The following is a 13,643-nucleotide window of genomic DNA, read 5'->3' on the forward strand; positions in this document are numbered from 1 at the left end:
GGCATAGTGAACACCTCTAGATCCATCAAGGTGGACTTCGGGAAACGCGGAGGTCATGAATGAACGCTCGCTAGGAGGGTCGGTATGTAAGGCGCAGGAGCATTTATTGAGTACTTTCAATGTGTGAGGAAGGCACTCGGATCAGAGCTTAACATTCATGATCTCCTTTAAGCCTCTAAGCGATTCTTTAAGGGGAGAGACTCCCATTATCCCCATTTTCAGGTAAGGAAAGAAGGCTTCAGTATTTGAGGACCTTGATGAAGGACACTCAGCTAGCAGGGGCTGGGATTCACATCTGATTAATGTGGAATGAATGGATCCCTGGCAGCAGGCACAGGGAGAATGCATAATCTACGCGTTATAACCATGTATATGGTTTTAGAACTGGAAACTCTTAGAAACTATTGAGCCCAGGAATTCTTAACTTGGGATTCATGGATGGAGGAGTGTGATGCGTCTGGACTGGAGAGATAAGGTCTCCAGTGAACCTGGTGGTTCTTGTTCCCCTTCTCCTACCAGCCCCCTTACCACCACCCAAATCCCTGGAGTCACCAGTTTCATTCTCTTTTGACAGCCCTGCCAGGAGTCTCACTTCACAGCCCTTTGGGGGCATTCTCGGTCAGGGCTGGAGCAGGATCTGACAGTTGTTGGGATCATTCCTTGCTCTCTTCCAGTTGTTAAGGGAAAGGCTACCTGGGATGACAGCAAGAGCTCGGGTCTGGAAGGCAGACAAATAGGTTTCTACTAATGACAATAATAGTAAGACCGTGATAATAATAGTAACATGGGCTAACATTTATTGAACACCTACTATGTGCCAGGCACTGTTCTAACCATTTCCACGTACCGTCATCACTTCTCGTCCTCACAACTCTTCAGAGGTAGCTTCTGTTATAAACCCCATTTGACAGATGAGGAAACTGAGGTCCCAGACGTTAGGTAACATGCCCAAGGTAGGCAGCTGGTAAATGCCAGAGGCCCCGTTCACTCACTGGCTGGGTGTCCCTGGACACGTCACAGCCACATATTTGGGCGACTCTCCCCATCTGATTCCTAAAGGATCTCACATCCCAATTTCTACGACAACCGAGACAGTCTCAGTACAACATCCCAGCACACAGTAGGCGCTTAGTAAAGTAACAGCCCTTCTTTCCTCTTAATTCTGTTCAGGGAGCGACAACCTTGGTTGGGAGGGGCTCTCAGCAGCGTCCTCTGTCCAGCGCCTCCCAGGCCAAGGAACTTGCACCTCCAGTCGCTGCACCCCCACCCCAGCTCTCTTAGCACCCCAGATCCACGCAGTGCCCAGTGTCGCTGCAGTTTTAATGCCGTTGGTCGCAATTCCCGCACCCCTGGGTCCCACAGCGGTCACCCAGGAGAAGGACACCGGGAGCAGGTCCCGGCCAGCCCCTCCCGTCGGGCCTCCCGGAGGCGGGGCGGGGCCCGGAGGCGCGCAGGCGCAGTGATTGGTCCGCGGCCCCGGGGAAGGGGCGAAGAGGGCTACGCCCCCTGCGGCCGCGCGGGGGGCGCTAGGAGGCGGGCGGCTCGTGGTCGTCGGCGCGGTGGCCGGCGTAGAGGGCGGCCAGCGGCCGGAAGCGCGGGCCCCAGCTGCTGAGGAAGGCGAAGTCCTGCTCGGAGGCCGACGAGCCGCTGTGCAGCGAGCTGAGCGAGGCGGCCGGCGAGTCCGCGCCCTCGAACGCGTACGTCTGGAAGGCGTCGTAGGGCGGCACCGACAGGTCCCCGTCCGCCAGCGCCACCTTGCGGCCGATGAAGTCCCTGAACAGCGAGAAGTCCGGCTCGGGGCTCGAACCGGCCTCGGGCAGCGCGTGGCGCTCGGAGGGCAGGCCGGCCTGCGGGGTGCCCGCGTCCCCCACGCCGCCGCCGCCGCTGCCGCTGCCGCCGCCGCCCCCGTCGCCGCCCTTGAGCTCGCCGAAGTCGTAGAGGCTGCGCAGCGCCGACATGTCGTAGGCCTCCGTGTCCTGCTCGCCGCCGCCCTCGTCGTTGTATTTGATCACGTTGTCCCGCATGTCCTCGTCCTCGTCCGAGCTCAGGTGGCTCTTGTGGTGGCGCCGCAGGGTCAAGATCAGCAGCACCAGCACTGGGCGGGAGAGGGGAGAGGGTCAGGGAGGGCCAGGTCCGGCCAGGTCCTCACTCCCATCCTCCCCACCCCCACCCCGATGACAAGGTTCTGGACCTCTCTCCTCTGGAAGCTGATTTTGACAGGCACCGGGAGGAACTGCAGCCTGGCTGTTTGGGAAAGTCATGCGCTAAGCATTAGGATAGTCTGCTGTCAGGGACCTTTCCAGGGGACTGAACAGCAACACTGTCATCCTTGAGACTAAGGTGCGCCTACCCAGGGAATAGTCTTCGCACTTACTTGGAGCTTCGCAATTACTTGGAGCACTTGTTGGATTTGAACCATGTGCCTTTGGGTTGGCAGAACAGCTTCTTACCATAGGGTGAAATCCAATCTCTAAGGATGATGGGACTGGGAAATGGGAGGAGGGAGGAGGAGGGGAAGTGCCCTTGACTCTGACCTCTCTCTTTTACACTTACACTTGCTCAGGCAGGTCTAGGGTCTGGCTGTGTCCTGCAGTAACCCTTCCCAGAGCTTGCTGGGTGTGGTGCCTTGGCCTCCCCTGTCTCCACAACCCTGTAGCCTGGTGGTTCTCAAAGTGTGGTCCCTGAACCAGATTATTGGGTCCCAGCCTAGGTCCTGAGTGGGAGCCAGCAGTCTGTGGTTTGTGGTTTTTTTAAATTTTTTAAAAATTTTATTATTTGTGTGTGCCGTCAAATCAGATCTGACTGGTACAGGAGGAAATTGTCCCTCCTTCTCCAGCAGAGCATCTGGTGGATTAGAACCGTGCACCTCTGGGATTGTAGTGCATCTTCTTGCCACTAGGCCACCAGAGCTCCCCAGCAGTCTGTGTTTTAACAAGACCTCCAGGCAATGCTGAGGCAGCTCAAGGTCCCTGGAGGGCACACGTGGTTTTCAGTCAGTTCATGTCCTCGGTCACTGGTTCCTTTAACTTTGCCACCTTCTATACATCTAAACTGGAAGCAAACCCTTGGGACACTGGGGAAAATCTTAAGTTACCCGGGGGCAAAATATATTCTGGTTCAGTCTCACCAGCAGAGCTTGAATCTCCAGATGTCCCCACTGAGGTCAACCAGGAGCAAAACTGGCCAGGGGCGAACTAGTCCCAGACTAGGGGCCGAAATGCCACCTGTCCCCATCGTAGCCACAGCGCACAGAATGATACTGACACCTCAGCCCTGACCACTGACTTCACGAGTCTAGGGGGACTCAAGAGAGGTCCGGGTGGCAGATGCCAGCTTTGCTCTGTTTCCTGGGGCATGCCACCTATTAGTTCTGCAGCAGAAAGGCCTGGTGATCTGCTCCGTAACTGCACAGCTCAGAGGCAAGAAAACCCGATGGGGCAGTTCTGCTCGAACACGTGAGGTCACCAGGAGTTTAAACTGACCTGACAGCATGTTTGTTTTATTCCCTCTGTCTTGACGCAGACCCTGCAGAGATTGTGTTAACTTATCTGTCTCTCCTGTAAGTGCCAGGGAGATGCTGGCATGTGGTCAGCACTTGTGCTTGTTGAATGAATGAATGAATGACCACAGGTGGAGGGGAGACCTTGGTGACTGAATGAATGGTTGTGGCTGACTTCCAGGACCCTACATTCTTCTCATCCACATCCCATCTCTCTGATCACTCACTTCCTGTCTTCTAAGCAGGTTTCTCCTTATCCCTCTCCCTGTTAACCTGTTCAGTTACTCACTCTCCTCTCCAGGATCGTGGGTTTATGTTTCATTTAGAAGCTGTGGTTCTTGTGTCACAGCCCCCAGGCAGGTCCTCAGCTCTGAGCTCTACACTACATGTTCCATTTCCTACTCATCAAGTCCTCTTGGTTGACCAGAAGACTTTCAAAGTTAAAGTGCCCAAAGTGGACACTGTGGTTCCCCTCTTCTCGATTCTCCTTTCCCTGTCTCTGTTTTGACAAGTCCAACTTCCCAAGTTCTCAGGGCTTCTCGTCTCTCTTTTTTCCGTCTGACGAATCCCCAGCTCACAGGATGGATAAATTAGGAAAGGGATGAAGGCGTGAAATGATTAAATGGATCAGTGGATGGGTGGGCAGACAGGGCTGGAAGGCAGTGGCCACTCCCGGGCGCATCGGACAGCTTCAGCAGGGGCTAGTAGCCAGAGCCAGCTGCTGGGGCCATGGGGCAGGGTGCGGGCTCACCACCTAACAAGGTGACTGGTGACAGGGAAGGGCGGGGGGCCTGGGAGCAGGTCCGGAGGGAGGCCAGGAAGGAGAGAAGATGTCAAGAGGGAAGTGGGAAAGATGGATGGACAGGGTGAGGAACTGCAGAGGGGGATGCCCGTGAGAGCAGATGGTGGGGAGTGTGGGCGGCGGGCGACAGATGTGCTGTGCCTGATCAGCGATTCCGCCCGTCACCTTTAGCGCACTGATGTGCACTTTCTTCGTTTGTGGGCAATTAGGCAGAAATTTGTTTGCACTGCCTCGGAAAATGAAACCGCTGTAAAGTGCACCCTCTGGAAAAAGAGTTTCAGAGCCAAGGGCTGTGGCAGGGAAGAGGAGGGGGCTGGGCCTCCAGCTGGGAGGGGCCTGCAGGAACCTCTGGAGGTGCCACTCAGGGGAGCCTGGCTGAACGCTGGCCACCCCAGAATGGGCAGAAGCCACATCAGTGGTAGGTGGTGAGGTGGGAGTGGGTGCAGCTGATGTGTCTCAGGAGAAAGCAAAATAGTGCCGCGGCCCAGCCCTCCTTTGACATTCTCTTTGGTTGCCAGTGTTTGGGGCTGAGGTGTCTTTCTGTACTTTTTGGCTGCAGCAGTGACATGGGACCTGTTGACCTCTTGAGTCAGTTCAACTTTGGCCAGTCTAGCTGACGAATAAAGCTGACCTTTCACTGGGGGCGACATTGGGGTCCTGTTGGTCGCTGGTGGAGCTGACAGGACAGTAGATATTATTACTGAAATCCTACAGAGAAAATGGAGAAGGACTATAGGCCCGAGGAAGGCGATCTGGTGATGAAGTAGATTAAGGGTTGGAATGCTAACTGCAAGGTGAGTAGTTTGAAGGCATCAGCTGCTCTTTGAGATAATGAAAGGCAGGCTCCTTCCATTAAAATTTACAGCTTCTAATGCACACCCATGTTTATCGCGGCTTTGTTCACAATAGCAAAGAGCTGGAAACAACCCAAGTGCCCATCAACAAATGAATGGATAGAGAAGCTCTGGTATATTCACACAATGGAATACTATGCTGCATTGAAAAACAAGGAACTCATCAAATATTATACAAAATGAGTGACCCTGGAGGACATTATGCTGAGTGAAATATCTCAGTCACAAAAGGAAAAAATATTGCATACGGCCACTGTTGTAAAACGGGACTGACATCAGGGTTGAAGGAAGACAGAGAAGGAGGGGAGGGATGATGTATACTGCATTCAAACAGAAGAGAGAGAGAACTGTTTAAAAGGGATATATGATTGGGTATTATTGTCATGACAGGAGTCCAATGAAGGCTGCACAGTGGAGTGGACTTGAGGGGAGGGATTGCAAAACAATGAAAGAGTTTTACTTTTCAAAGAAAAGAGTGAATTGGCAGGGAGGGTTGTGCAGGGAGAAAAGTGCAACAAGGAATGACTGGAAACCCTAAGTCTCTGTAAACTTTCATTAAAATTAATTAAAAAAATAATTACAGCTTCTAAACCCAGTGGAGGATTACCATGAGTTGGAGTTGACACTATAGCAATGGGTTTGAACACTGGTTTATAGACATGAGGAATGTGGTGGCCCAGTGGTTAAGAGCTCGGCAGATAACCAGAAGATTGGCAGTTCAAACCCATCAGCCGCTCCACTGGAGAAAGATGTGGCTGTCTGCTTCCGTGAAGATTACAGCTCTGGAACTCTGTGCAGCAGTTCAGGTCTGTCCTATAGGCTGCCGTGTGTGGGCACCAACTCAACAGCAATGGTTATGGACATGAGAGATTTTACAGAGATGTTTTACTCTAAAGAGTTGGATGTTGGATCTTTGGGGAGGCTTTGGGGATATATGGAGGGGGAAACTGCATGAACTTAGTCCTAGGTGGGGTTGACACCCTCTGGAGTTGGTGGGGCACTACTCTGTCCTTAGACTTCTCAACGACATCAGAGGTGGGATTGCTCAGGCCAGCCCATCACCGCACAGGGGGAGAAACTGAGGCTCCTCTGGGGACTCACCAACCAGGATGAGAACGCAGACCAGCAGGGCGATGAGGGCACCGGGGCTGAGGGAGGCGGCCATGACGAAGGCGGTGGTGTTGCAGGACTGGATGGTGCCCGAGCTGTCGCAGCCACAGATGCGGATGGTGAGCGTGCCCGTGCTGCTCAGCGTGGGCGGCCCGCTGTCCACCACCAGGATGGGCAGGAAGAACACGTCCTGCTCCTGTCGGTTGAAGCCCACGTGTTGTGTGTGCACTGCGGCTGTGTTGTCTGCTCCGGAAGAAGGGCTGGCTGTGATTGGGGTCAACCTTCCCATCCCCGCCACCGCCTGCCCGCCTCCCTCCACGCCCACCTGCTGCCCCCTGCTGACCCACGGTCACTTCCCTGCTCTCCTAATGCTCTGTTCCCAGCTGTCCTCAAGTTCTGTCCCCATGTGCCCGGAGATCCTGTCCCCAGCCGTACAGCCCTGAGTCTGTCCTCAGTTGCCCCAACACTCTATTCCCAGCTGTCTCAAGAGTCTCTTTGCAGCTGTTCCAAGATTTTGTCCCCAGCTGGGCCAAGGTCCTGTCCCCAGCTATTCCAAGATTCTGTCCCCAGCTGGGCCAAGGTCCTGTCCCCACTATGTCAACTTATTATTATTTTTTAATTTTTTGGCCATTCATCCCAAGAGCCTGCTTTTGTTCCTCCCCAGATTCCAGCCCAGTTTGCCAGTGTGCTTATGCCCTGGGGTCCTGTCATTTCTGGGCTGTGGCATGCCAGGCCTTGACAAGTCGTCAGTGCGTCCTGACTCACTCGAGAGGTCTGGGAATGTGGGCTGCTGTCTGTCTCTGGCTGTGGGATCTTTCTGTCTGTCGTGCCCCAAGGTCTGGGAAGGTCTCTGGTTAAGAGGCTGAGTTTGGAAGGTTTGGGGACGTGGCTCTGGTCTACAAGGGATCCTGGGTATCAAGGTTCCCTCTTCCACCAGAAGGGACAATAAGCTAACACTAATCATATTTCACTGCTGCCTCAGCCTGTTGCTAGGAACCAGGCAGGACCCAGGGGGATAGGTGTCTGGTAGGGGAGCACAGGCTCAGGTGGTGGGAGCACCGACTTCCCTTCCTTGCACACCCATGTTCCCTACATGAGTGAGGCCATCCCTGACCCTCACATTACAATGACTCTTCGCAGCTAGGCTGCAATGGGTGTTGCAGGGACACGCAGAGACCAGTTCCACAGAGGGTGGGGGCCCTGTCTTGCTTTGGGGACCCCAGGCCTCATGCCTGGGTCCCTTCCTTCTGCCCTTGCTATCTGCAGGCTGGCCTCCCCTATCTGACACGTTAGCATTCCAGGTCCCTTACCCCTCTTTTGGTCCCCAGTGAACTCAGCCTCTTTCACAGCAGCTCCCAATTTGATGCCCCCAGTCTGCTGTAGTAAAGCAACGAATGCATTTCAGGGAAAAGGGCCACTGGAGGGACCGATTGTGTCCTTGGTCATATTTGTGATGTGAACTGAAGTCCCAATGAAACGAGTGATCGAGAGAGAAAACTGTATTATGGGCACATGAAGGTTTATTACATTAGTGTATTGTTTGTAGAAGGAGTCACTGGTGGTACAACAGTTAATGTGCTTGGCTGCCAACCAAAAGATTTATGGTTCAAGTCCATCCAGAGTGCCTTTGAAGAAAGACCTGCTGATCTATTTCTGAATATCAAGCATCAAGAGCCCTGCGGAACATATTTCTACTCTGATGTACTCGGGATTGTCTTAAGTCAAAGCTGACTTAATAGCAGTGGTAAAAAAAAATTTTAAATTCCAATTTGACAATTTTAATAAAAAATGTTTGAAAAATAATACTGAGCTGAGCATTTACTAGTTTAAGAAATTCTGCTCTTTGGACCTTAGTTTCTTCATTTGTAAATGAAGGAAAATCCTATCATTTAATCCTTATAGACACAAAGTTTAAATGGTATAGTCCACACATACCTTGAGAACGGTTCCCACACATAAAGGCTGGTGATTGTTACTGTTATCCCATCCCAGCCCCATTCTCCTGGTTCTGCAGCCTGCCATCATCGTCTGGTGAGCGGCTCTGCTCACAAGGTTCCTACTCTCTGAACACCCTCTCCACCCTATCCCCTGGGCAGATCCCTCATGCTAAACACCACCTCCTTTCTGGGACCTCCTTTCTTGGCTTTCCTGGGAAGGAAGGATTTATGGCTTTCCTCTCCCTGCTCTTCACACCTCAGTTCTAGCACCCTGTCATGTTGTGTTATACATCACGTTTGTGACGGTGTCTCTTCACAGCCGGCTGGGGTCCAGCACTGAGCCAATCCTGAAACACACTATCTGACCCACAGCTTTGGGGTACCTGGAGGGCCCAAGTCAGCTTCCTATGCTCTGGTCTAAATTGTAGTCCTGTTAAGGGATAGGACCAGCTAGCTGAGGAAACCTCTGCCTTCCCCTTAGGGAAGACAGGAACTCAAGAACAAGATGGGGAGAAGGAATAGTGGGATTCATTCACACCGACTGGGTGATTTTTATGAACAAGGGCTGTGTCATGTTTAATGCTAACCACCACAAAAGTTGTGAACTCATTCTCATTTTATATATGTGGAAATTGAGACTTAGAAGTGACTTGCTGGAATTCACCCTTGACACTATGCCGTCAATTCCAGTAGCTACCACTAGAGGGTGGTCGTGCACATCAGAATGTCAAGGCGTGGCCAACCAATGACCCAGTGACAAGCTCAGGGGTCCTTTGGATATACATACAGGGCAGTCCCCTGTCCCTCAGTGAAAGAGTGGCGTAGCCATCTTTTCTGTTTACCTATCAAATCATTCATCCATCCACCTACCCACTTTATCTGTCCATTTAACAAATATTTATTGAGTGTCTTCATTGACCAGAGAGCGGTAAGTTAAGCTTCTATGTACTATTTACTGGGAGGGAAACAGTGGAGAGCCGAACCAACCACAATCTCCAGTAAGAACCCTCAGGATAGGCGACAGTCAAATGTTAATCAAATAAACTCACACTTAAGTCTACGACTGCACACCATGACAAGTCCTGTGAAATACAGGAAGAACATGCAATAGAAGACCTGACCCAGCCCGGAACAGCATGGAAGGCTTCCTGGAAGAAGTGATATATTTTTGCTGAGTCCTGAGTGATGAATAAGCATTAACCAGGAAAGAGAACAATACATGCAAAGGTCCTGAGGATGGAAGAGGCGTAACACACTCCAGGAACGGAAAGAAGAATGAGTGTACTCAGAGAACCGGGCTCATACGAGGAGAGGCAAGGGGTCATGATGGAAGATCCCGGGAATCATGATAAGAATTTGGATTAGTTTTCTAACAGAAATGGGAGGTCAGTGATTGGAGGGTTTATCAACAACGAAAAAGGTGACACTGAAGATGGGGAAGCTTCGTCTCACATATTTTGGGCCTGTTGTAAGGAGGTCCCAGTCCTTGGTTCCTGGAAAGTCGGAGGGTCAATGTTAAGAGAGGAAGAGCCTCAATGAGATGGATTGACTGTGACTGTAACAGTGGCCTCAAGTGTGTCAGAGATGGTGAGGACGGGACAGGTAGGACCAGGCTCACGGCTGTTGTTCACCTGCTTGTTATCAGTCATAGTGACTCGACGGAATGTAACAACAACAATCTAATAAAACATCCATTCATTCAGTACCAAGTGTTCAATGAGTGCTCTTTTATCCTTCTAGTCCATGGGGCTGCAATGAACAGGACAGAGAGGGTCTCTGGTCCTGCTGAACCCACATTCTAGATGAAGAGACTGTCATCTAAAACACAAGAGTGGATGCAGTAGTTAGGGACCAAGTGCATGTTTTAGGTGTGAGGTAATAGGAGTAGTGGAGACAGAGAGGAGTTGACAGATTTGAGAAATGAGTCGCTGCCTTTGGCTGAGCCTCAAATTCCCTAGCAAGTGCAGGGAGGGAGGGGAAGTGTTTGTCTCACAAGGTGGTTGTTGGCCATGGGACCATATGTTCTGAGGGCGCCAGTTCCTGCCACTCCTCCGTCCCATCCCTGAACTTTCCAAGCTGCCCTCCTGGGCAGCATCTGGCCTCAGCTGGGGAAGCCCCTGGTCACTCCAGGCCCCTTCCCAATCCTTGTCGGTGGGACTGGCGCCCAGCAATGTATCCATCCATCTGGCTTGACATAGATCAGTGTCGATCCCTGGCTGCAGAAGCAATATTTATAAATCACCGTTTTCAAACTGGCTACAAATTTGTACAAAGAAACAGATGGGCTGGGGTAGCCGTTTGTCATGCCAGATATTTATGTGGTGAGGAGGAGGGGGCTTGGCACGTCGCAGGGAGGGGCATTTCCATGACTGTTCTGATTTTAGGCATGCTGCTGCCACCCTCGCCCTGGACTTAGACCGGGTGGCCACGCTGGACACGGGCTCTGCTGGTCTCCAGATAAACAGAGGCAGCTGGAGCAGAACCTCGGGTCCCTGGCGATGGGATGACTTGTGAACTTGGCCGGGTCAAGCTGGGGCCAGCTCAGCACAGCAGTGGAACAATGAGCGGATAACCTGCTATACCAGTTGTTAAAATATTGATAAGTTTAAACAGCTGCTACGCTGAGTCTCCCAAATGTCCCCCCTGCTGCCCCCACCACCTCCCCTACCCTTGGCATTCCTCAACCTTGCCACAATCAAGCAACTAGCGGGTTGATGCTGGCAGAGGAGGGGTCCTGGGCCTGCTACTGGTTATGGTCAGCTTTTTGATTGGCAATCTGTACTGTTAAATATTTTTAATATGGTTCTTGGGAATGCAGATGGATTGGGCATCTGAAGGCACGGAGGGCCTCGCCCCTTGGAGGGGGTGTATAAAGCTCCCGAGGGTAACCCCAGACCCCTTCCAGGGCCAAGAGGAACCAATATGCTCCCTCTCAGAGCTGTGTGATTTCTGACCACATCTCCTTCAGCCCTATTGCTCATTCACTCTAGTTATGCCAGCTGGTCTCCTGGTTTTTTTAACATCCCAGGCCTGCTTCTGCCCCAGGCCCTTTGCACATGCAGCTTCTTCCACCTGGACCAACTTATCTGCCCAGCTTCCTTTTATTTCCTCCAGATTCCTGACCAACGAATGATATTCTTCAAAGATGCCTTCTGAGACTACTCTGTTTTTAAAGGTCCAAGCTCTTGTTTAAATGGGGTTATCCCTCCCCAGTCACTTGTCCCCAAGATCTTATTATTTGTTTAATCCCTATTGCCTCTCATGAGAATGTCAACCCTACAAAGCAAGGGCTTTGTCTTATTTGCCACCATGTTTCCAGGGCCCAGAACAATGCCTGGCACCAGAACATGCTCAAGAAATATTTGATGACAGATGGAATTGGTAAGTTCTACAAAGCGCTTGCTGCAGAATGTCAAGGAGTGCAGCCTTCAATATGGATTGAAACCCAACATCAAGAAAACAAAGATTCTGGTTGCAACCCCCCATGATACATCTTCAAGGATATGAACATGTATGGCTAAGCACAATTAATAACAGTGCATCTAAATTCCAAAATCAATCTCCATAATAGTCTATGTGTTTCCTACTGCCAAAGGGGCCCTTTAGAGTAGTGAGAGAAGATCTTCACCCTGAAACCCACAGCGTCCCTTTTCAGCAGGAAGTAGCTAAGAGAATACGCCATCCCCTTTTCCTTATGAATCAGGGTGAAGTCTCTCTCAGGGAGGAGTGATAGGGAATGGCAAAGGACACACTGACAAAGGAGATTAATCAGAACTGACTTTGACAAGCACTGTGGCAATAGGACAATTAAAACAGACATTCGGATGGCGGGGGAAGAAGAACAAACTGGGGAGGAGGGTAGAGAGAATGGTGCAGCAATGAAGGAGTGAAAACCCAAAATCCCTGTAAATGTTCATTAAAATTAATGAAATTTAATAAAAAAAAAAAGAAAACAAAGATTCTCGCCACAGGGCCGATAGGCAGCATCATGATAGAGGGTGAAGAGAATGAGATTGTTGACAGATTTAGTTTGCTTGGCTCTACAATCAACACTCTTGGTACCAGCAGCCAGGAAATTAAAAGACAAATCTCACATTGGGAAAGTCTGCTGTCAGAGACCTCTCTAAAGTACTGAAGAGCAACGATATCAGTCTGGAGACTAAGGTGTGCCTGATATAGGCCGTGGTGTTTGCTATTACTTGCTATGCTTCAGAGAGCTGGACAATGACGAGGGAAGAAGAATTGATGCCTTTGAGCTGTGGTGCTGGAGAAGAGTACTGAATATACCATAGACTGCTGGGAGAACAGGTAAGTTTGTCCTGGAGATGGTAAAGGCAGGTTACTCCTTGGAGGCAAGGATTCTGAAGCTTTATCTGACATGCTTTAGACATGTTGCAAGGAGGGAACAGTCCTTGGGGAGGGACACCATGCTTGGGAGGGTGGAGGGACCGCACAGGAGAGGAAGACCCTTGATGAGGCGGATTGATTCCATCTCTGGGGTAATAGGGACAGGCGTGTCAGAGACAAGAAGATTGGCAAGGGATAGAGCAGGATTTAGGGCTGCTGTACATAGGGTCGCTATGAGTCGCAAGCTACTCAATGGCACATAACAACAACAACGTATGACAACACACATTCATCTCACTGGGACCACCCAGCTCCCTGAGGCAGCATCAGCCCATTTTACAGATAGAGAAGGATTAGTGAGCCAAAGAGCCATCAACTGCACACGGACTTGTCCAGGTTCCCTAGTCCAAGTCCATTCACCTACCCTGTCTCCACCCACTTGTAATTCATTCTCTGAAGGTCCAAGTGTCCACTTTTGGGGCCTTATCAGGGGCTGTCCCAGAGTGGCATTAGTTCAGATGGGAGCGGGTGAAGGCAACTTGATTTCAAGGTTGTGAGCTAGGGAGCTCTGGTGGCCTAGTGGCAAGACACTACACTGCAATCCCAGAGGTATGCGGTTCAAATCCACCAGATGCTCTGCTGGAGAAGGAGGGGGCAATCTCCTCCTGTAACAGTCAGATCTGATTTGACGGTACACGTAAAAATAATACAATAAAAATAAAAAAATAAAAAAAGAAGATGACTCTTAAAAAAATAAAGGTTGTGAGCTAAGGCAGGAAGAGTTCAAATTCCATCCCCACCACCGACTCCCTGTGTGGTCCTGAGCAGGTCTCTTATCCTCACCTCTCAGATTCATTGTCTACAAAATGCGCAAAGCACTGAGACACCAGTGTGCACGGCTGGAGTGAGGAGGTGGAGAGACCTGGAGTGGACACAGCCCTGCTGGGCCTGGAGAGTGCGGAGGGTGTGCATGTGGCTGTTTGTCTTGGCAGAACAGGGACTCTTCTCACCCCAGAGGGGGTCGGCCCACCCACTCCTCACCTACCGTGTCCTAATCTTCAGACATCCTCTCCACTCTATCAACACACATCCCG

At 51.1% G+C, this 13,643-nt stretch overlaps 1 protein-coding gene across 1 annotated transcript in view; it reads right to left on the reverse strand.

The window, feature by feature from the left end:
• Positions 1-1,178: 1,178 nt before the first annotated feature.
• The window catches only part of CDH22 (cadherin 22, type 2), an 89,975-nt gene continuing 77,510 nt past the window's right edge, over positions 1,179-13,643 (reverse strand). Inside the window, exons 10-11 of the mRNA XM_006881592.1 lie at positions 6,257-6,508; positions 1,179-2,095 (exon numbers count right to left, since the gene is read on the reverse strand). Of these exons, the coding sequence (XP_006881654.1) occupies positions 1,527-2,095; positions 6,257-6,508 (821 nt within the window). The 3' untranslated portion in view covers positions 1,179-1,526. The remainder of the gene's footprint in view (positions 2,096-6,256; positions 6,509-13,643) is intronic.

Source organism: Elephantulus edwardii, unplaced genomic scaffold (genome assembly GCF_000299155.1).
Source record: "Elephantulus edwardii isolate Elephantulus edwardi_28Jun2011 unplaced genomic scaffold, EleEdw1.0 scaffold00015, whole genome shotgun sequence".
Lineage (NCBI taxonomy): Eukaryota > Metazoa > Chordata > Mammalia > Macroscelidea > Macroscelididae > Elephantulus > Elephantulus edwardii.